The sequence below is a fragment of the Oncorhynchus nerka genome, linkage group LG3 (assembly GCF_034236695.1).
Source record: "Oncorhynchus nerka isolate Pitt River linkage group LG3, Oner_Uvic_2.0, whole genome shotgun sequence".
In the NCBI taxonomy this organism is placed as follows: domain Eukaryota; kingdom Metazoa; phylum Chordata; class Actinopteri; order Salmoniformes; family Salmonidae; genus Oncorhynchus; species Oncorhynchus nerka.
This window is the reverse complement of record NC_088398.1, coordinates 68,255,050-68,279,244: the sequence shown is the minus strand read 5'-3', so window position 1 is coordinate 68,279,244 and position 24,195 is coordinate 68,255,050. Positions and strand designations below refer to the sequence as shown.

Here is a 24,195-nt window from a genome sequence, read left to right as displayed (position 1 = left end):
CTGTACACAGACTCAGGATAGCCTTGTTTCATCAGACCTGTACACAGACTCAGGATAGCCTTGTTTCATCAGACCTGTACACAGACTCAGGATAGCCTTGCTTCATCAGATCTGTACACAGACTCAGGATAGCCTTGCTTCATCAGACCTGTACAGACAGATTCATGTGTTGGCCTCTTTTCATGCTTATCATTTGCCTTAATGAAAAATGAATAAACTGAGACAAGCTAGTCATGTGAGTTTTAATAGATGAGGTGAGTCTATGTTTAGACATTAAAGGCTTAAAAGAAGATTTGCAGTGCTCGTTTTAAACATCTGTGATTAGTAAGCATCCTAATTCCTCTCGATCTTATTTTAAAATCCCATCTGGTACATAGAATTTATTACAACAACAATGCAGCAAATAGACAATTTGTAACAACAAAAGATAATTAACATAACTACTACCTCAACTACCACAACTCCCTTATGTACAGGAATGTGTGTACGGTAAGAAACCAGCAGTTGCACTTGTTTCACCCCATCCTAAACCTCATTAGCTATTCTGTCAACCTGCTTTACTGGTGAGACATCAATTAAACACCAGGAAATCATGTGACGATAGTTAAATAATACATTTAATGACAAAGGTCAATGTACAAACACAGTCAGTCACAAGTCATACTTGTAGTGTCATGAGCATTTTCAGTCCATTTAATATCACAAATGATATAAGGGCTAGTGAGGTAAATGTGATACAACTTCACCAATCCAGAGGGAATGATCTTAGAATAAATATAATACACATTCTTAAAGAGAAAGTACACTGTCATAAACCTGCAATGCTCTAATGGAACCTCCAATGTCTCTCTCTGCACTCTGTTAGGAATGTATTAAAACAGACCTCTGCTTTGAGACTCCAATTATTATTATTATTTATAGTGGTTCAACTACGACACACTATTGAAACTGTAAATGGGATGTATTGAATTTAGTAATTCATATTCAACATGTCCAGTGTGGTTAGTTCCATTTTCTAAGTCCATGCTGAGCATATCTCTAGAACTACTGGTCTATTTACATTTACACACAGACAACACTATGTATCCACCACTTATAGCAACATCACAATTTCCCATCCTATGGTTCCCATTGGGAGTGGCCAAAGTTTGAGAGTGTGGGGTTGAAAGATGTTGTACAACAGACATTTATTTGCATGGGTAATCAGCTTGGATCTTCAAGGCTTGGTGGTGCTGGTGCATGCCAGGTTGTGTTCAGCTCAGTGCGAGAAGGCGGGGGGGGCTGGTTAACAGGTCAAGGCCACGGCGAAAACACTCACCACACAGTACATGGTGCGGTTCTCCCACCTGACCGTGCAGCTTCCTGTGGGAGGACACCACAAAGACCAATCAGGTCAATCCACTAGATCTCAACCAATCATATTCAACACATCAGAACCAATTTGGACACACAAAATACATTCCAACGTGTGGCTTCTTCAGTGGAGAGCAACATTTCAAAACATACGCAGATAGAAACAGAGAATGACCAGATTCCTTTTTCCAGAAAATCACAGGGAATCATGTATGTACAGTACAATACTTTTCTATTAGAGCCCGACCAATGTTTTTTTGGAGGGTCCAATACCAATTGGGGAACAAAAATGTACCAATATATCTGCCAACATACTGTTTTACAGCGGGAAAATGAAAAAGGGTCATTTTTCCACACCAAGTTCTCATAAATTGCCATCCCAAGGAGCAATTGTCCAAGAAATATGCTTCAAATGTTGATTTCTTACATTGCGACAATAATGAAACTAGGGCTGACTCCATTTAGTCGACTGGTCGATTGTTTGGTCGATAGGCTGTTGGACGACCGAGACTTATTTAGTCGAGCAGTAGCAATAAAATAAAATAAAGTATAATCATGTTGTACAAGACTGATTGGCTCCTGTCTGAGTGGACTGATCCATTCTGGAGGCCGATGGGATGGCACACTCCATCAGTCTAAGAAATGTGCTACTGAAATTTGATATGGTTATATTATGAAACAATGGCACAACATAAATAAAAATGTGAATATTTTATAACAAATGCACTTTCTGCCACGTTGGATAGTGGTAGCTGTCCGCGGTTCTGAAACACATCAGTGCGCTGTTGAATTGGCGCATTATTCCAGACCATGTTGCTCGGTGCATAATAGCAAACAGCCTAACTGTTAAATGTGACTGGCTTTATAAATCTATATACAGAACCAGTCAAAAGTTTGGACACACCTGCTCATTCAAGGGATTTTATTTGTACTATTTTCTACATTGTAGAATAATAGCAAAGACATCAAAACTATGAAATAACACATATGGAATCATGTAGTAACCAAAAAAGTGTATAAATATATTTTACATTTGAGATCCTTCAAAGTCGCCACCCTTTGCCTTGATGACAGCTTTGCACACTCTTGGCATTCTCTCAACCAGCTTTATGAGGAATGCTTTTCCAACAGTATTGAAGGAGTTACTACATATGCTGAGCACTTGTTGGCCACTTTTCCTTCACTCTGCGGTCCAACTCATCCAAAACCATCACAATTGGGTTGAGGTCAGAAAATAGTAAAAATACAGAACAACCCTGGAATGAGTAGATGTGTCCAAACATTTGACTGGTACTGTATCTGTATCTACAGAAATAAGAAAGATCCTGCTTCCGTTGCCTGTTTGAGTGTTTGGTTGATTGATTCCACGAGAACCAAGCCTCACGAAACAATTTCACAAATTCTGCTATTTTTCATCTTTGCTGTAATAAAGGCTTTAAACTTTTTCCTCTCGTTAGACAAGCCTTTCTGCTATTATTTATCCTCTCGTTAGACCAGCCTTTCTGCTATTAATAAAGGCTTTACACTTTATCCTCTCGTTAGACCAGCCTTTCTGCTATTATTTATCCTCTCGTTAGACCAGCCTTTCTGCTATTATTTATCCTCTCGTTAGACCAGCCTTTCTGCTATTATTTATCCTCTCGTTAGACCAGCCTTTCTGCTATTATTTATCCTCTCGTTAGACCAGCCTTTCTGCTATTATTTATCCTCTCGTTAGACCAGCCTTTCTGCTATTATTTATCCTCTCGTTAGACCAGCCTTTCTGCTATTATTTACCAGCCTTTCTGCTATTATTTATCCTCTCGTTAGACCAGCCTTTCTGCTATTATTTATCCTCTCGTTAGACCAGCCTTTCTGCTATTATTTATCCTCTCGTTAGACCAGCCTTTCTGCTATTATTTATCCTCTCGTTAGACCAGCCTTTCTGCTATTATTTATCCTCTCGTTAGACCAGCCTTTCTGCTATTATTTATCCTCTCGTTAGACCAGCCTTTCTGCTATTATTTATCCTCTCGTTAGACCAGCCTTTCTGCTATTATTTATCCTCTCGTTAGACCAGCCTTTCTGCTATTATTTATCCTCTCGTTAGACCAGCCTTTCTGCTATTATTTATCCTCTCAGCCTTTCTGCTATTATTTATCCTCTCGTTAGACCAGCCTTTCTGCTATTATTTATCCTCTCGTTAGACCAGCCTTTCTGCTATTATTTATCCTCTCGTTAGACCAGCCTTCTGCTATTATTTATCCTCTCGTTAGACCAGCCTTTCTGCTATTATTTATTTAGACCAGCCTTTCCTATTATTTATCCTCTCGTTAGACCAGCCTTTCTGCTAGACCATTATTTATCCTCTCGTTAGACCAGCCTTTCTGCTATTATTTATCCTCTCGTTAGACCAGCCTTTCTGCTATTATTTATCCTCTCGTTAGACCAGCCTTTCTGCTATTATTTATCCTCTCGTTAGACCAGCCTTTCTGCTATTATTTATCCTCTCGTTAGACCAGCCTTTCTGCTATTATTTATCCTCTCGTTAGACCAGCCTTTCTGCTATTATTTATAGACCAGCCTTTCTCGTTAGACCAGCCTTTCTGCTATTATTTATCCTCTCGTTAGACCAGCCTTTCTGCTATTATTTATCCTCTCGTTAGACCAGCCTTTCTGCTATTATTTATCCTCTCGTTAGACCAGCCTTTCTGCTATTATTTATCCTTTAGACCAGCCTTTCTGCTATTATTTATAGACCAGCCTTTCTGCTATTATTTATCCTCGTTAGACCAGCCTTTCTGCTATTATTTATCCTCTCGTTAGACCAGCCTTTCTGCTATTATTTATCCTCTCAGACCTTTCTGCTATTATTTATCCTCTCGTTAGACCAGCCTTTCTGCTATTATTTATCCTCTCGTTAGACCAGCCTTTCTGCTATTATTTATAGACCAGCCTTTCCTCTCGTTAGACCAGCCTTTCTGCTATTATTTATCCTCTCGTTAGACCAGCCTTTCTGCTATTATTTATCCTCTCGTTAGACCAGCCTTTCTGCTATTATTTATCCTCTCGTTAGACCAGCCTTTCTGCTATTATTTATCCTCTCGTTAGACCAGCCTTTCTGCTATTACGTTAGACCAGCCTTTCTGCTATTATTTATCCTCTCGTTAGACCAGCCTTTCTGCTATTATTTATCCTAGACCAGCCTTTCTGCTATTATTTATCCCTCTCGTTAGACCAGCCTTTCTGCTATTATTTATCCTCTCGTTAGACCAGCCTTTCTGCTATTATTTATCCTCTCGTTAGACCAGCCTTTCTGCTATTATTTATCCTCTCGTTAGACCAGCCTTTCTGCTATTATTTATCCTCTAGACCAGCCTTTCTGCTATTATTTATCCTTAGACCAGCCTTTCTGCTATTATTTATCCTCTCGTTAGACCAGCCTTTCTGCTATTATTTATCCTCTCGTTAGACCAGCCTTTCTGCTATTATTTATCCTCTCGTTAGACCAGCCTTTCTGCTATTATTTATCCTATTATTTATCCTCTCGTTAGACCAGCCTTTCTGCTATTATTTATCCTCTCGTTAGACCAGCCTTTCTGCTATTATTTATCCTCTCGTTAGACCAGCCTTTCTGCTATTATTTATCCTCTCGTTAGACCAGCGTTAGACCAGCCTTTCTGCTATTATTTATCCTTTCTGCTATTATTTATCCTCTCGTTAGACCAGCCTTTCTGCTATTATTTATCCTCTCTATTATTTATCCTCTCGTTAGACCAGCCTTTCTGCTATTATTTATCCTCTCGTTAGACCAGCCTTTCTGCTATTATTTATCCTCTCGTTAGACCAGCCTTTCTGCTATTATTTATCCTCTCGTTAGACCAGCCTTCTGCTATTATTTATCCTCTCGTTAGACCAGCCTTTCTGCTATTATTTATTAGACCAGCCTTTCTGCTATTATTTATCCTCTCGTTAGACCAGCCTTTCTGCTATTATTTATCCTCTCGTTAGACCAGCCTTTCTGCTATTATTTATCCTCTCGTTAGACCAGCCTTTCTGCTATTATTTATCCTCTCGTTAGACCAGCCTTTCTGCTATTATTTATCCTCTCGTTAGACCAGCCTTTCTGCTATTATTTATCCTCTCGTTAGACCAGCCTTTCTGCTATTATTTATCCTCTCGTTAGACCAGCCTTTCTGCTATTATTTATCCTCTCGTTAGACCAGCCTTTCTGCTATTATTTATCTATTATTTATCCTCTCGTTAGACCAGCCTTTCTGCTATTATTTATCCTCTCGTTAGACCAGCCTTTCTGCTATTATTTATCCTCTCGTTAGACCAGCCTTTCTGCTATTATTTATCCTCTCGTTAGACCAGCCTTTCTGCTATTATTTATCCTCTCGTTAGACCAGCCTTTCTGCTATTATTTATCCTCTTTAGACCAGCCTTTCCTATTATTTATCCTCTCGTTAGACCAGCCTTTCTGCTATTATTTATCCTCTCGTTAGACCAGCCTTTCTGCTATTATTTATCCTCTCTAGACCAGTTAGACCAGCCTTTCTGCTATTATTTATCCTCTCGTTAGACCAGCCTTTCTGCTATTATTTATCCTCTCGTTAGACCAGCCTTTCTGCTATTATTTATCCTCTCGTTAGACCAGCCTTTCTGCTATTATTTATCCTCTCGTTAGACCAGCCTTTCTGCTATTATTTATCCTCTCGTTAGACCAGCCTTTCTGCTATTATTTATCCTCTCGTTAGACCAGCCTTTCTGCTATTATTTATCCTCTCGTTAGACCAGCCTTTCTGCTATTATTTATTTAGACCAGCCTTTCTGCTATTATTTATCCTCTCGTTAGACCAGCCTTTCTGCTATTATTTATCCTCTCGTTAGACCAGCCTTTCTGCTATTATTTATCCTCTCGTTAGACCAGCCTTTCTGCTATTATTTATCCTCTCGTTAGACCAGCCTTTCTGCTATTATTTATCCTCTCGTTAGACCAGCCTTTCTGCTATTATTTATCCTCTCGTTAGACCAGCCTTTCTGCTATTATTTATCCTCTCGTTAGACCAGCCTTTCTGCTATTATTTATCCTCTCGTTAGACCAGCCTTTCTGCTATTATTTATCCTCTCGTTAGACCAGCCTTTCTGCTATTATTTATCCTCTCGTTAGACCAGCCTTTCTGCTATTATTTATCCTCTCGTTAGACCAGCCTTTCTGCTATTATTTATCCTCTCGTTAGACCAGCCTTTCTGCTATTATTTATCCCTCTCGTTAGACCAGCCTTTCTGCTATTATTTATCCCTCTCGTTAGACCAGCCTTTCTGCTATTTATTTATCCTCTCGTTAGACCAGCCTTTCTGCTATTATTTATCCTCGTTAGACCAGCCTTTCTGCTATTATTTATCCTCTCGTTAGACCAGCCTTTCTGCTATTATTTATCCTCTCGTTAGACCAGCCTTTCTGCTATTATTTATCCTCTCGTTAGACCAGCCTTTCTGCTATTATTTATTTAGACCAGCCTTTCTGCTATTATTTATCCTCGTTAGACCAGCCTTCTGCTATTATTTATCCTCTCGTTAGACCAGCCTTTCTGCTATTATTTATCCTCTCGTTAGACCAGCCTTTCTGCTATTATTTATCCTCTCGTTAGACCAGCCTTTCTGCTATTATTTATCCTCTCGTTAGACCAGCCTTTCTGCTATTATTTATCCTCTCGTTAGACCAGCCTTTCTGCTATTATTTATCCTCTCGTTAGACCAGCCTTTCTGCTATTATTTATCCTCTCGTTAGACCAGCCTTTCTGCTATTATTTATCCTCTCGTTAGACCAGCCTTTCTGCTATTATTTATCCTCTCGTTAGACCAGCCTTTCTGCTATTATTTATCCTCTCGCTATTATTTATCCTCTCGACCAGCCTTTCTGCTATTATTTATCCTCTCGTTAGACCAGCCTTTCTGCTATTATTTATCCTCTCGTTAGACCAGCCTTTCTGCTATTATTTATCCTTCGTTAGACCAGCCTTTCTGCTATTATTTATCCTCTCGTTAGACCAGCCTTTCTGCTATTATTTATCCTCTCGTTAGACCAGCCTTTCTGCTATTATTTATCCTCCGTTAGACCAGCCTTTCTGCTATTATTTATCCTCTCGTTAGACCAGCCTTTCTGCTATTATTTATCCTCTCGTTAGACCAGCCTTTCTGCTATTATTTATCCTCTCGTTAGACCAGCCTTTCTGCTATTATTTATCCTCTCGTTAGACCAGCCTTTCTGCTATTATTTATCCTCTCGTTAGACCAGCCTTTCTGCTATTATTTATCCTCTCGTTAGACCAGCCTTTCTGCTATTATTTATCCTCTCGTTAGACCAGCCTTTCTGCTATTATTTATTAGACCAGCCTTTCTGCTATTATTTATCCTCTCGTTAGACCAGCCTTTCTGCTATTATTTATCCTCTCGTTAGACCAGCCTTTCTGCTATTATTTATTTATCCTCTCGTTAGACCAGCCTTTCTGCTATTATTTACCAGCCTTTCTGCTATTATTTATCCTCTCGTTAGACCAGCCTTTCTGCTATTATTTATCCTCTCGTTAGACCAGCCTTTCTGCTATTATTTATCCTCTCGTTAGACCAGCCTTTCTGCTATTATTTATCCTCTCGTTAGACCAGCCTTTCTGCTATTATTTATCCTCTCGTTAGACCAGCCTTTCTGCTATTATTTATCCTCTCGTTAGACCAGCCTTTCTGCTATTATTTATCCTCTTTAGACCAGCCTTTCCTATTATTTATCCTCTCGTTAGACCAGCCTTTCTGCTATTATTTATCCTCTCGTTAGACCAGCCTTTCTGCTATTATTTATCCCTCGTTAGACCAGCCTTTCTGCTATTATTTATCCTCTTCGTTAGACCAGCCTTTCTGCTATTATTTATCCTCTCGTTAGACCAGCCTTTCTGCTATTATTTATCCTCTCGTTAGACCAGCCTTTCTGCTATTATTTATCCTTTCTGCGTTAGACCAGCCTTTCTGCTATTATTTATCCTCTCGTTAGACCAGCCTTTCTGCTATTATTTATCCTCTCGTTAGACCAGCCTTTCTGCTATTATTTATCCTCTCGTTAGACCAGCCTTTCTGCTATTATTTATCCTCTCGTTAGACCAGCCTTTCTGCTATTATTTATCCTCTCGTTAGACCAGCCTTTCTGCTATTATTTATCCTCTCGTTAGACCAGCCTTTCTGCTATTATTTATCCTAGACCAGCCTTTCTGCTATTATTTAGACCAGCCTTCTGCTATTATTTATCCTCTCGTTAGACCAGCCTTTCTGCTATTATTTATCCTCTCGTTAGACCAGACCAGCCTTTCTGCTATTATTTATCCTCTCGTTAGACCAGCCTTTCTGCTATTATTTATCCTCTCGTTAGACCAGCCTTTCTGCTATTATTTATCCTCTCGTTAGACCAGCCTTCTGCTATTATTTATCCTCTCGTTAGACCAGCCTTTCTGCTATTATTTATCCTCTCGTTAGACCAGCCTTTCTGCTATTATTTATTCTCTCGTTAGACCAGCCTTTCTGCTATTATTTATCCTCTCGTTAGACCAGCCTTTCTGCTATTATTTATCCTCTCGTTAGACCAGCCTTTCTGCTATTATTTATCCTCTCGTTAGACCAGCCTTCCTATTATTTAGACCAGCCTTTCTGCTATTATTTATCCTCTCGTTACCAGCCTTTCTGCTATTATTTATCCTCTCGTTAGACCAGCCTTTCTGCTATTATTTATCCTCTCGTTAGACCAGCCTTTCTGCATTATTTATCCTCTCGTTAGACCAGCCTTTCTGCTATTATTTATCCTCTCGTTAGACCAGCCTTTCTGCTATTATTTATCCCTCGTTAGACCAGCTATTATTTATCCTCTCGTTAGACCAGCCTTTCTGCTATTATTTATCCTCTCTCGTTAGACCAGCCTTTCTGCTATTATTTATCCTCTCGTTAGACCAGCCTTTCTGCTATTATTTATCCTCTCGTTAGACCAGCCTTTCTGCTATTATTTATCTTTCTTGTATTATTTATCTCTCGTTAGACCAGCCTTTCCTAGACCAGCCTTTCTGCTATTATTTATCCTCTCGTTAGACCAGCCTTTCTGCTATTATTTATCCTCTCGTTAGACCAGCCTTTCTGCTATTATTTATCCTCTCGTTAGACCAGCCTTTCTGCTATTATTTATCCTCTCGTTAGACCAGCCTTTCTGCTATTATTTATCCTCTCGTTAGACCAGCCTTTCTGCTATTATTTATCCTCTCGTTAGACCAGCCTTTCTGCTATTATTTATCCTCTCGTTAGACCAGCCTTTCTGCTATTATTTATCCCTCGTTAGACCAGCCTTTCTGCTATTATTTATCCTCTTTCTGCTATTATTTAGACCAGCCTTTCTGCTATTATTTATCCTCCGTTAGACCAGCCTTTCTGCTATTATTTATCCTCTCGTTAGACCAGCCTTTCTGCTATTATTTATCCTTTCTGCGTTAGACCAGCCTTTCTGCTATTATTTATCCTCTCGTTAGACCAGCCTTTCTGCTATTATTTATCCTCTCGTTAGACCAGCCTTTCTGCTATTATTTATCCTCTCGTTAGACCAGCCTTTCTGCTATTATTTATCCTCTCGTTAGACCAGCCTTTCTGCTATTATTTATCCTCTCGTTAGACCAGCCTTTCTCTCGTTAGACCAGCCTTTCTGCTATTATTTATCCTCGTTAGACCAGCCTTTCTGCTATTATTTATCCTCTCGTTAGACCAGCCTTTCTGCTATTATTTATCCTCTCGTTAGACCAGCCTTTCTGCTATTATTTATCCTCTCGTTAGACCAGCCTTTCTGCTATTATTTATCCTCTCGTTAGACCAGCCTTTCTGCTATTATTTATCCTCCTAGACCAGCCTTTCTGCTATTATTTATAGACCAGCCTTCTCTGTTAGACCAGCCTTTCTGCTATTATTTATCCTCTCGTTAGACCAGCCTTTCTGCTATTATTTATTCTCTCGTTAGACCAGCCTTTCTGCTATTATTTATCCTCTCGTTAGACCAGCCTTTCTGCTATTATTTATCCTCTCGTTAGACCAGCCTTTCTGCTATTATTTATCCTCTCGTTAGACCAGCCTTTCTGCCATTATTTATCCTCTCGTTAGACCAGCCTTTCTGCTATTATTTATCCTCTTTCGTTAGACCAGCCTTTCTGCTATTATTTATCCTCTCGTTAGACCAGACCAGCCTTTCTGCTATTATTTATCCTCTCGTTAGACCAGCCTTTCTGCTATTATTTATCCTCTCGTTAGACCAGCCTTTCTGCTATTATTTATCCTCGTTAGACCAGCCTTTCTGCTATTATTTATCCTCTCGTTAGACCAGCCTTTCTGCTATTATTTATCCTCTCGTTAGACCAGCCTTTCTGCTATTATTTATCCTCTCGTTAGACCAGCCTTTCTGCTATTATTTATCCTCTCGTTAGACCAGCCTTTCTGCTATTATTTATCCTCTCGTTAGACCAGCCTTTCTGCTATTATTTATCCTCTCGTAGACCAGCCTTTCTGACCAGCCTTTCTGCTGTCAGACCAGCCTTTCTGCTATTATTTATCGTTAGACCAGCCTTTCTGCTATTATTTATTCTCTCGTTAGACCAGCCTTTCTGCTATTATTTATCCTCTCGTTAGACCAGCCTTTCTGCTATTATTTATCCTCTCGTTAGACCAGCCTTTCTGCTATTATTTATCCTCTCGTTAGACCAGCCTTTCTGCTATTATTTATCCTCTCGTTAGACCAGCCTTTCTGCTATTATTTACCGTTAGACCAGCCTTTCTGCTATTATTTATCCTCTCGTTAGACCAGCCTTTCTGCTATTATTTATCGTTAGACCAGCCTTTCTGCTATTATTTATCCTCTCGTTAGACCAGCCTTTCTGCTATTATTTATTCTCTCGTTAGACCAGCCTTTCTGCTATTATTTATCCTCTCGTTAGACCAGCCTTTCTGCTATTATTTATCCTCTCGTTAGACCAGCCTTTCTGCTATTATTTATCGTTAGACCAGCCTTTCTGCTATTATTTATCCTCTCGTTAGACCAGCCTTTCTGCTATTATTTATCCTCTCGTTAGACCAGCCTTTCTGCTATTATTTATCCTCTCGTTAGACCAGCCTTTCTGCTATTATTTATCCTCTCGTTAGACCAGCCTTTCTGCTATTATTTATCCTCTCGTTAGACCAGCCTTTCTGCTATTATTTATCCTCTCGTTAGACCAGCCTTTCTGCTATTATTTATCCTCTCGTTAGACCAGCCTTTCTGCTATTATTTATCCTCTTAGACCAGCCTTTCTGCTATTATTTATCCTCTCGTTAGACCAGCCTTTCCAGTTAGACCAGCCTTTCTGCTATTATTTATCCTCTCGTTAGACCAGCCTTTCTGCTATTATTTATCTCGTTAGACCAGCCTTTCTGCTATTATTTATCCTCCGTTAGACCAGCCTTTCTGCTATTATTTATCCTCTCGTTAGACCAGCCTTTCTGCTATTATTTATCCTCTCGTTAGACCAGCCTTTCTGCTATTATTTATCCTCTCGTTAGACCAGCCTTTCTGCTATTATTTATCCTCTCGTTAGACCAGCCTTTCTGCTATTATTTATCCTCTCGTTAGACCAGCCTTTCTGCTATTATTTATCCTCTCGTTAGACCAGCCTTTCTGCTATTATTTATCCTCTCGTTAGACCAGCCTTTCTGCTATTATTTATCTCTCGTTAGACCAGCCTTTCTGCTATTATTTATCCTCTCTAGACCAGCCTTTCTGCTATTATTTATCAGCCTTTCTGCTATTATTTATCCTCTCGTTAGACCAGCCTTTCTGCTATTATTTATCCTCTCGTTAGACCAGCCTTTCTGCGTTAGACCAGCCTTTCTGCTATTATTTATCCTCTCGTTAGACCAGCCTTTCTGCTATTATTTATCCTCTCGTTAGACCAGCCTTTCTGCTATTATTTATCCTAGACCAGCCTTTCTCGTTAGACCAGCCTTTCTGCTATTATTTAGCCTTTCTATTATTTATCCTCTCGTTAGACCAGCCTTTCTGCTATTATTTATCCTCTCCAGCCTTTCTGCTATTATTTAGACCAGCCTTTCTGCTATTATTTATCCTCTCGTTAGACCAGCCTTTCTGCTATTATTTATCCTCTCGTTAGACCAGCCTTTGCTATTATTTATCCTCTCGTTAGACCAGCCTTTCTGCTATTATTTATCCTCTCGTTAGACCAGCCTTTCTGCTATTATTTATCTCTCGTTAGACCAGCCTTTCTGCTATTATTTACCAGCCTTTCTGCTATTATTTATCCTCTCGTTAGACCAGCCTTTCTGCTATTATTTATCCTCTTTAGACCAGCCTTTCTGCTATTATTTATCCTCTCGTTAGCTATTATTTATCCTCTCGTTAGACCAGCCTTTCTGCTATTATTTATCCTCTCGTTAGACCAGCCTTTCTGCTATTATTTATCCTCTCGTTTTCTGCTATTATTTATCCTCTCGTTAGACCAGCCTTTCTGCTATTATTTATCCTCTCGTTAGACCAGCTATTATTTACCAGCCTTTCTGCTATTATTTATCCTCTCGTTAGACCAGCCTTTCTGCTATTATTTATCCTCTCGTTAGACCAGCCTTTCTGCTATTATTTATCGTTAGACCAGCCTTCTGCTATTATTTAGACCAGCCTTTCTGCTATTATTTATCCTCTCGTTAGACCAGCCTTTCTGCTATTATTTATCCTCTCGTTAGACCAGCCTTTCTGCTATTATTTATCCTCTCGTTAGACCAGCCTTTCTGCTATTATTTATCCTCTCGTTAGACCAGCCTTTCTGCTATTATTTATCCTCTCGTTAGACCAGCCTTTCTGCTATTATTTATCCTCTCGTTAGACCAGCCTTTCTGCTATTATTTATCCTCTCGTTAGACCAGCCTTTCTGCTATTATTTATCCTCTCGTTAGACCAGCCTTTCTGCTATTATTTATCCTCTCGTTAGACCAGCCTTTCTGCTATTATTTATCCTCTCGTTAGACCAGCCTTTCTGCTATTATTTATCCTCTCGTTAGACCAGCCTTTCTGCTATTATTTATCCTCTCGTTAGACCAGCCTTTCTGCTATTATTTATCCTCTCGTTAGACCAGCCTTTCTGCCAGCCTTTCTGCTATTATTTATTACCAGCCTTTTGCTATTATTTATCCTCTCGTTAGACCAGCCTTTCTGCTATTATTTATCCTCTCTCGTTAGACCAGCCTTTCTGCTATTATTTATCCTCTCGTTAGACCAGCCTTTCTGCTATTATTTATCCTCTCGTTAGACCAGCCTTTCTGCTATTATTTATCCTCTGTTAGACCAGCCTTCTGCTATTATTTATCCTCTCGTTAGACCAGCCTTTCTGCTATTATTTATCCTCTCGTTAGACCAGCCTTTCTGCTATTATTTATCCTCTCGTTAGACCAGCCTTTCTGCTATTATTTATCCTCTCGTTAGACCAGCCTTCTGCTATTATTTATCCTCTCGTTAGACCAGCCTTTCTGCTATTATTTATCCTCTCGTTAGACCAGCCTTTCTGCTATTATTTATCCTCTCGTTAGACCAGCCTTTCTGCTATTATTTATCCTCTCGTTAGACCAGCCTTTCTGCTATTATTTATCCTCTCGTTAGACCAGCCTTTCTGCTATTATTTATCCTCTCGTTAGACCAGCCTTTCTGCTATTATTTATCCTCTCGTTAGACCAGCCTTTCTGCTATTATTTATCCTCTCGTTAGACCAGCCTTTCTGCTATTATTTATCCTCTCGTTAGACCAGCCTTTCTGCTATTATTTATCCTCTCGTTAGACCAGCCTTTCTGCTATTATTTATCCTCTCGTTAGACCAGCCTTTCTGCTATTATTTATCCTCTCGTTAGACCAGCCTTTCTGCTATTATTTATCCTCCGTTAGACCAGCCTTTCTGCTATTATTTATCCTCTCGTTAGACCAGCCTTTCTGCTATTATTTATCCTCTCTAGACCAGCCTTTCTGCTATTATTTATCCTCTCGTTAGACCAGCCTTTCCTATTATTTAGTTAGACCAGCCTTTCTGCTATTATTTATCCTCTCGTTAGACCAGCCTTTCTGCTATTATTTATCCTCTCGTTGCCATTATTTATCCTTTCTGCTATTATTTATCCTCTCGTTAGACCAGCCTTTCTGCTATTATTTATCCTCTCGTTAGACCAGCCTTTCTGCTATTATTTATCCTCTCGTTAGACCAGCCTTTCTGCTATTATTTATCCTCTAGACCAGCCTTTCTTAGACCAGCCTTTCTGCTATTATTTATTCCTCTCGTTAGACCAGCCTTTCTGCTATTATTTATCCTCTCGTTAGACCAGCCTTTCTGCTATTATTTATCCTCTCGTTAGACCAGCCTTTCTGCTATTATTTATCCTCTCGTTAGACCAGCCTTTCTGCTATTATTTATCCTCTCGTTAGACCAGCCTTTCTGCTATTATTTATCCTCTCGTTAGACCAGCCTTTCTGCTATTATTTATCCTCTCGTTAGACCAGCCTTTCTGCTATTATTTATCCTCTATTATTTCGTTAGACCAGCCTTTCTGCTATTATTTATCCTCTCGTTAGACCAGCCTTTCTGCTATTATTTATCCTCTCGTTAGACCAGCCTTTCTGCTATTATTTATCCTCTCGTTAGACCAGCCGTTTCTGCTATTATTTATCCTCTCGTTAGACCAGCCTTTCTGCTATTATTTATCCTCTCGTTAGACCAGCCTTTCTGCTATTATTTATCCTCTCGTTAGACCAGCCTTTCTGCTATTATTTATCCTCTCGTTAGACCAGCCTTTCTGCTATTATTTATCCTCTCGTTAGACCAGCTATTATTTATCCTCTCGTTAGACCAGCCTTTCTGCTATTATTTATCCTCTCGTTAGACCAGCCTTTCTGCTATTATTTATCCTCTCGTTAGACCAGCCTTTCTGCTATTATTTATCCTCTCGTTAGACCAGCCTTTCTGCTATTATTTATCCTCTCGTTAGACCAGCCTTTCTGCTATTATTTATCCTCTCGTTAGACCAGCCTTTCTGCTATTATTTATCCTCTCGTTAGACCAGCCTTTCTGCTATTATTTATCCTTTAGACCAGCCTTTCTGCTATTATTTATCCTCTCGTTAGACCAGCCTTTCTGCTATTATTTATCCTCTCGTTAGACCAGCCTTTCTGCTATTATTTATCCTCTCGTTAGACCAGCCTTTCTGCTATTATTTATCCTCTCGTTAGACCAGCCTTTCTGCTATTATTTATCCTCTCGTTAGACCAGCCTTTCTGCTATTATTTATCCTCTCGTTAGACCAGCCTTTCTGCTATTATTTATCCTCTCGTTAGACCAGCCTTTCTGCAGCCTTTCTGCTATTATTTATCCTCTCGTTAGACCAGCCTTTCTGCTATTATTTATCCTCTCGTTAGACCAGCCTATTATTTTTCTGCTATTATTTATCCTCTCGTTAGACCAGCCTTTCTGCTATTATTTATCCTCTCGTTAGACCAGCCTTTCTGCTATTATTTATTTAGACCAGCCTTTCTGCTATTATTTATCCTCTCGTTAGACCAGCCTTTCTGCTATTATTTATCCTCTCGTTAGACCAGCCTTTCTGCTATTATTTATCCTCTCGTTAGACCAGCCTTTCTGCTATTATTTATCTCTCTAGACCAGCCTTTTGCTATTATTTACCGTTAGACCAGCCTTTCTGCTATTATTTATCCTCTCGTTAGACCAGCCTTTCTGCTATTATTTATCCTCTCGTTAGACCAGCCTTTCTGCTATTATTTATCCTCTCGTTAGACCAGCCTTTCTGCTATTATTTATCCTCTCGTTAGACCAGCCTTTCTGCTATTATTTATCCTCTCGTTAGACCAGCCTTTCTGCTATTATTTATCCTCTCGTTAGACCAGCCTTTCTGCTATTATTTATCCTCTCGTTAGACCAGCCTTTCTGCTATTATTTATCCTCTCGTTAGACCAGCCTTTCTGCTATTATTTATCCTCTCGTTAGACCAGCCTTTCTGCTATTATTTATCCTCGTTAGACCAGTTAGACCAGCCTTTCTGCTATTATTTATCCTTTAGACCATCCTCTCGTTAGACCAGCCTTTCTGCTATTATTTATCCTCTCGTTAGACCAGCCTTTCTGCTATTATTTATCCTCTCGTTAGACCAGCCTTTCTGCTATTATTTATCCTCTCGTTAGACCAGCCTTTCTGCTATTATTTATTTAGACCAGCCTTTCTGCCTCTCGTTAGACCAGCCTTTCTGCTATTATTTATCCTCTCGTTAGACCAGCCTTTCTGCTATTATTTATCCTCTCGTTAGACCAGCCTTTCTGCTATTATTTATCCTCTCGTTAGACCAGCCTTTCTGCTATTATTTATCCTCTCGTTAGACCAGCCTTTCTGCTATTATTTATCCTCTCGTTAGACCAGCCTTTCTGCTATTATTTATCCTCTCGTTAGACCAGCCTTTCTGCTATTATTTATCCTCTCGTTAGACCAGCCTTTCTGCTATTATTTATCCTCTCGTTAGACCAGCCTTTCTGCTATTATTTATCCTCTCGTTAGACCAGCCTTTCTGCTATTATTTATCCTCTCGTTAGACCAGCCTTTCTGCTATTATTTATCCTCTCGTTAGACCAGCCTTTCTGCTATTATTTATCCTCTCTGCTATTATTTAGACCAGCCTTTCTGCTATTATTTATCCTCTCGTTAGACCAGCCTTTCTGCTATTATTTATTTAGACCAGCCTTTCTGCTCTCGTTAGACCAGCCTTTCTGCTATTATTTATCCTCTCGTTAGACCAGCCTTTCTGCTATTATTTATCCTCTCGTTAGACCAGCCTTTCTGCTATTATTTATCCTCTCGTTAGACCAGCCTTTCTGCTATTATTTATCCTCTCGTTAGACCAGCCTTTCTGCTATTATTTATTCTCTCGTTAGACCAGCCTTTCTGCTATTATTTATCCTCTCGTTAGACCAGCCTTTCTGCTATTATTTATCCTCTCGTTAGACCAGCCTTTCTGCTATTATTTATCTCGTTAGACCAGCCTTTCTGCTATTATTTATCCTCTCGTTAGACCAGCCTTTCTGCTATTATTTATCCTCTCGTTAGACCAGCCTTTCTGCTATTATTTATCCTCTCGTTAGACCAGCCTTTCTGCTATTATTTATCCTCTCGTTAGACCAGCCTTTCTGCTATTATTTATCCTCTCGTTGACCAGCCTTTCTGCTATTATTTATCCTCTCGTTAGACCAGCCTTTCTGCTATTATTTATCCTCTCGTTAGACCAGCCTTTCTGCTATTATTTATCCTCTCGTTAGACCAGCCTTTCTGCTATTATTTATTTAGACCAGCCTTTCTGCTATTATTTATTCTCTCGTTAGACCAGCCTTTCTGCTATTATTTATCCTCTCGTTAGACCAGCCTTTCTGCTATTATTTATCCTCTCGTTAGACCAGCCTTTCTGCTATTATTTATCCTCTCGTTAGACCAGCTATTATTTATTCGTTAGACCAGCCTTTCTGCTATTATTTATCCTCTCGTTAGACCAGCCTTTCTGCTATTATTTATCCTCTCGTTAGACCAGCCTTTCTGCTATTATTTATTTAGACCATCCTCTCGTTAGACCAGCCTTTCTGCTATTATTATTTATCCTCTCGTTAGACCAGCCTTTCTGCTAGACCATTATTTATCCTCTCGTTAGACCAGCCTTTCTGCTATTATTTATCCTCCGTTAGACCAGCCTTTCTGCTATTATTTATCCTCTCGTTAGACCAGCCTTTCTGCGTTAGACCATTATTTATCCTCTCGTTAGACCACCAGCCTTTCTGCTATTATTTATCCTCTCGTTAGACCAGCCTTTCTGCTATTATTTATCCTCTCGTTCTCTGCTATTATTTATCCTCTTAGACCAGCCTTTCTGCTATTATTTATCCTCTCGTTAGACCAGCCTTTCTGCTATTATTTATCCTCTCGTTAGACCAGCCTTTCTGCTATTATTTAGACCAGCCTTTCTGCTATTATTTATCCTCTCGTTAGACCAGCCTTTCTGCTATTATTTATCCTCTCGTTAGACCAGCCTTTCTGCTATTATTTATCCTCTCGTTAGACCAGCCTTTCTGCTATTATTTATCCTCTCGTTAGACCAGCCTTTCTGACCAGCCTTTCTGCTTTCTGCTATTATTTATCCTCTCGTTAGACCAGCCTTTCTGCTATTATTTATCCTCTCGTTAGACCAGCCTTTCTGCTATTATTTATCCTCTCGTTAGACCAGCCTTTCTGCTATTATTTATCCTCTCGTTAGACCAGCCTTTCTGCTATTATTTATCCTCTCGTTAGACCAGCCTTTCTGCTATTATTTATCCTCTCGTTAGACCAGCCTTTCTGCTATTATTTATCCTCTCGTTAGACCAGCCTTTCTGCTATTATTTATCCTCTCGTTAGACCAGCCTTTCTGCTATTATTTATTCTCTCGTTAGACCAGCCTTTCTGCTATTATTTATTCTCTCGTTAGACCAGCCTTTCTGCTATTATTTATTCTCTCGTTAGACCAGCCTTTCTGCTATTATTTATTCTCTCGTTAGACCAGCCTTTCTGCTATTATTTATCATACATTGTGTTGTTTACACTGTTCCAAATTGTCAGAAATATTTATAATAAAAACAACTTTCCTTTTTCCTTGATCTCCTTATTGTTATTATTATTATAATAATAAGTAATGTCATTATCATTAGTGGTCTTAGTATAGCAGCCTTGTATAACCACCATCAAGCTGCAGACCTAAGAGCGCATCCTGTTTATACCATAACTTACTGAGGCCTGTATTTCAATAGTTATACAGGCTACTGTATCAATCAATCATTCATTTGTTCATGTCGACACACAGCATACGAGTCATTCATGATGTGAAATGCAAAATAAAATAAAATAAAGCGACCAAAGACTAATTTGAGTAAATAATAAATAGGCCTAAACCGTTCCATTTCACGGATGAATGAGACTGTTGTAATAAAGCAGTCACAAAAAACGTTCCAACCGGCTCTCTGGAACGCTTAGAACTTGTTTACATTGTTCCAAATGGTCCGAAAAATGATATGGTAATCTAACAGCACCTGTATGGCACACACAGACTTAATATGCACACAGAGCTTGCTCCTTACCTTCTTTTTCTTGATCTCCAGTGTTTTCCACAACTAGTCACATGTACTCCACACATCTGGCTTCCCCTTTACCTCCAGCGTAACCAGTAAACATTCCCGTTTGCAGTTTATTTGTCACGCCCTCTGCATCCATTTTGCTGTCACGTGTTACAATGTTCAGAGTTTGTTTATAACCAATTTATTGATGTGATTATGATATGCTATAGGTCAGGCCCTATTGGCCACGGGCATGTGATGCATACATGTGTCACCTAAAGAGAGCAAGGGCTGAGGGAATAGGGAATGTTTTGACTAAACAAACCAGGGATTTCGTCAACATCACTTTTCAGTCAAATGTCTAATCATGTTGCAGCTTCAGCAACACGGACAGCGCTGCACACAATGATGTTCTGCGGTGGTCTCTGCAGCAGGGAGGAGAGAGAGAACGGGTGCTAGTCACACAGTCACTCACTGTTTTTATTGTGTTTTTACAAAACGCAGCAAGTCTGAGCCAGGCGGCACAATCAAATCAATTGCGGTCGGACTCCCTCTAGTCATTTGTGTCTTAATTATTTCATCAAACAGTTCGCTTAAAGAATCAGACTAGCTCAGTGCAGATAGTGGATTTGATTAAAACACATAGGATATGTCTATATATGGAAAAATATACGTTTTAAAATTTCAACCAATCGATTGGTCAAAAGAACAGACTCGGTCGACCAAGATGTTTTGTAGTCGGGGACAGCCTTAAATGAAACAATGTTCAGATAAGCACAAGATTCCCTTTTTTCCCTATCCTATTTATTAAATATCGGTTATTGGTGGAATTATCGCCGATACCGATACAGCGCTAAAAAGGTCCATATCGGTCGGGCCATACTTTGTTGCACCCTTCTGAATAAGCCAAAACATAATACACTGTTCATTAGCACAACAAAAGCAAATGGCTGTTCAAAGGTTAGTACAGTATGCGTGGGGGTTTCATCTCTCTCACCATCAGTAGCAGTGTCCCAGTAGCAGGAGTTGGCCGTGTGGAGACCAGCACCACTCTTCTGCATGATGGCACAGTTCACTGGAACACAAGACCATGTTGAAGATACATTTCCTGCTGTAGGCATTCTGTCATGCACAGGGCTTTTCTCCTGGTCACAAAGGCTATCATATAGATATACCTCTATCATACTATCATTCTACAGCACTTTGCAACCGGGAGCACACACAGGGCCCATCATCCATCTTGTTAAGGGTGGAGTAGAGTAGCCTTCTTCTAAGGCAGTGGTCACCAACCGGTCGATCGCGATCGACTTGTCGATCTCCAAGGCATTTCTAGTCGATCGCCAAACATTTCTGTAAAAAACCCAATGATAAAGCCTTGTGTTCCTATTTTGTTATATTATGTATTGGTCTGTTGGTGGTAGGTGGAGCCAATTCAGCTGTCCTGTGCAAACTGTTGCCATTTCATGTGTCTGAAGGTACAAACTCTGCCTTCCCGGTGGGCCTGGAGAGGAAATTAAGTGCACTACATCACCGTTGGCCAATCAAATTACTCAGATGACCGAGTCCGCAGTAACGTAGCAGGCATAAAGAAAGCTATGGCAAAATTGATATTGTGAAATTTCAAAACGTTTAAAACCATGACTAATACAGCAAAGAGCTGCTGTTTTTATGACTGAGTTCATGTTTAAGTTCTTACTCAGTACTGCCAACACTTTGTAGTCAACACTTTTATAAGCCATAAAATGTGTGTTCTTCCTATTTACACGCAACGCTACAACAATCCCTGCAGCAGTAATGAATGAGGAGGAAAGTGTATCTATAGGCTTGTGTTGTTGTTATTAGCGGCTTGGGTCTTTTTTAATATCAAGGAATATTTCACTTTCTCTGTTCATAGGAGTAACAACATGAATTTGTGCATGAGGCAGAAATAATGCGGTGCGACTCGAGTTTCGGCATCAGCTGGAAGACGGTGTCCCTTTTTGGTCAGTGTCAGTGGAGGAAAGAGAGAGCGAGAGATGTTGAGAAACGGACCCACAGTCTGCTGCTCTCTCCCTCCTCTGAGACTGACCATCGGATGCAGGAACCATTAGGCCAGTAAATAAAAAATTATTTAAATGTATGCTCACTCAGCTGGTTGGTGACCACTGTTCTAAGGGATACCAACAACTTCAACTTTTGCTGCATCTACAGTACCAGTCAAAAGTTCACACACCCCTATGCAGCGATACGCCATCCCTTCTGGTTTGTGCTTAGTGGGACTATCATTTGTTTTTCAACAGGATAATGACCCAAAACACACCTCCAGGCTGTGTAAGGGCCATTTGACAAGTGTGATGGAGTGCAGCATCAGATGACCTGGCCTCCACAATGACCTGACCTCAACCCAATTGAGATGGTTTGGGATGAGTTGGACAGCAGAGTGAAGGAAAAGCAGCCAACAAGTGCTCAGCGTATGTGGTAACTCCTCCAAGACTGTTGGAAAAGCATTCCTCATGAAGCTGGTTGAGAGAATGTCAAGAGTGTGCAAAGCTGTCATCAAGGCAAAGGGTGGCGACTTTGAAGAATCCTAAATATAAAATACATTTTGATTTATTAAACACTTTTTTGGTTACTACATGATTCCATGTGTTATTTCATAGTTGGAATGTCTTCACTATTATTCTACAATGTAGAAAATAGTAAAAATAAAGAAAAACCCTGGAATGAGTAGATGTGTCCAAACTTTTAACTGGTACTGTATGTTTTCTCACCACTTCGATGTGACTAATTGTTGAGTAACTCTTGTAATACCATAACTTCCTTGTGTTATAACATCCTTACAATCATACCTATGAACTTGAATGGTCTCCCTTGCTTGACCAGTTGGGTGAGAGAGTGCTCCACGATGCTGGCAGTCCACTGGTTCACTTTGTTCTGGTTGTAATCTAGTCCTCCAATGATGGCTTCGATACACTGAGACACAGACACCAGACAGTCAGCAAGGAAGACAACACAGTCAAGCATCTATGAAGGGATAATCAGTGTTTTTGATCATCTTTACCATCCAAGAAATAACACTGCTGACAAACATGTTTCAAATATCCCTTTACCTCTTTAACTGAGACACTGGCCTCATCTGCATTGAAGGACACCTGTGATTCCAAACGATATAAAAAGATATATAAAAATAATAATTATGAAAAACATTTAACATAAAGTGTGGATTACTTTGTTATGATACAACTCAAAACAAAAAGCTTGTGCTGTTGAGTGTTGAGCATTCATTCACACAAAAGTAGCTGACCTACTTTTTCCTTGCACAACAAATTAGGGTACACAGACAGACAGACAGTCCACTCTGTGAGAACTTAGTCAACACTAAAGCTGTCAAGACTGGATATCAAATCCTTTCAGGCAAGCCCCGGGAGGAAGGACTGCTGCAATAAACTCATAGCTAACTGTTGATAGGATCTTCAGAATAACTTGCACAGAGAAAATGTGTACAGCAGCCTGCTACTGGAAGATTTATAGCTAAGTAGATTCAACGTTACATATTTAAACTCTTAGTACCTTTTTGTTCTATCTAGAACTTAAAACTGTTATTCGTCTGTCCACATAGGAGAACCATTTCGGGTTCCATGTAAAACCCTATGGGGACAGCCGAAGGTTTTATCTGTATAATACTGTAGATATGCCTATGCTGAATGTTGATAGATGCTAGCGCGCTACTAATCAAGTCCTGCCCAGTCTGATTGATTTGACCACACCCAGCTAGCTGCTAAGCTTACAAATTCCCCACATGCAATAATATGACATAATTTGCATGACAAATGTTTGAAAGGTGTATATTATCGTGTCAGTTTCATTTGACTACTTAATTAAATACTCATGTACTCGTCAGATACGTTTTCAAAGCCAGCACCCTCAATGCAATGCATGCTAACGTTATCTAGCTAGCTGACCATTCATCTAGCTAACTCGGCCGTTTGAAATCAGTGTCAAAGTCTGAAATAATACATTTGTATCTAGCTTAATGCACAATCTACCTCCTCTCCGGAATTGTACTCCTCCATTGCTTTAAAAGCAAAATTATCCACTTTCGACAAGGTTCTTCACCGAGTCTGTTGTTCTTTCTGATTATCTGTCACCGAGATGGAGATAATCAAAGAAAGCGACTCTTTAAGCCAAGACACACCCACAACGACTGCAAGTGAAAGTAGTAGATTATATTGACTGCCACCTGGCGGCGAGAGGTATTCGAGATTTTCTGGAAATTAACGATAGTGGATCATAACTTGGCTATGATAAAGGATCAATAACTATTTTATCCACAGAGATCCTATAATTCATTGGTGGTGATATAGTGGTAAACAATCTTGAATGTACATTTGTATTTGATTGTAAAGTTTGTTTATTGTTATTATTTGATTTGTATGTGTTTGTGTTTTATATTGTGTTTTTGACGGAGGTCGGGAATGGTGTTGGCTCGACAGGGGTACGTTTGTAGTCTAGTGGACTAGTGGTTAGAGCGGTGGGCCAGTAACCGAAACGTTGCTAGATCGAATCTCTGAGCTGCCAAGGAAATAAGTGTAGTTCTGTCCCTGAACAAGGCTGTTAACCCACTGTTCCTAGCCCGTCGTTGTAAATAAGAATTTGTTCTT

At 39.7% G+C, this 24,195-nt stretch overlaps 1 protein-coding gene across 2 annotated transcripts; it reads right to left on the bottom strand.

Annotated features, from left to right (window-relative positions):
* Positions 1-228: 228 nt before the first annotated feature.
* LOC115112735 (dynein light chain Tctex-type 1-like) lies at positions 229-23,721 on the bottom strand. 2 transcript variants are annotated; one of them, XR_003861013.2, is made up of 6 exons: positions 23,581-23,721; positions 22,645-22,686; positions 22,384-22,507; positions 20,553-20,630; positions 19,881-19,980; positions 1,274-1,362 (listed from the first exon to the last, which is right to left on the bottom strand). XR_003861013.2 is itself a non-coding variant. In XM_029639754.1 (5 exons), exons 1-5 carry the CDS (start codon positions 23,605-23,607, stop codon positions 1,286-1,288), a joined length of 348 nt encoding a protein of 115 aa, XP_029495614.1. In that variant the 5' UTR covers positions 23,608-23,718; the 3' UTR covers positions 229-1,285. The 2 variants fall into 2 exon arrangements, 1 of the variants encoding a protein (XP_029495614.1); XM_029639754.1 differs by lacking the exon at positions 19,881-19,980 and having other exon boundaries at positions 229-1,362; positions 23,581-23,718.
* Positions 23,722-24,195: the final 474 nt, after the last annotated feature.

Coding starts and splice junctions, on each gene's coding strand:
- LOC115112735 (XM_029639754.1), bottom strand. CDS start 23,607: ATGGAGGAGTACAATTCCGGAGAGGAG. Junction 22,508..22,644: donor CCAGTGTCTCAGTTAAAGAG/GTAAAGGGATAT, acceptor TCTGTGTCTCAG/TGTATCGAAGCCATCATTGG. Junction 20,631..22,383: donor GAGACCATTCAAGTTCATAG/GTATGATTGTAA, acceptor CTTGTGTTCCAG/TGAACTGTGCCATCATGCAG.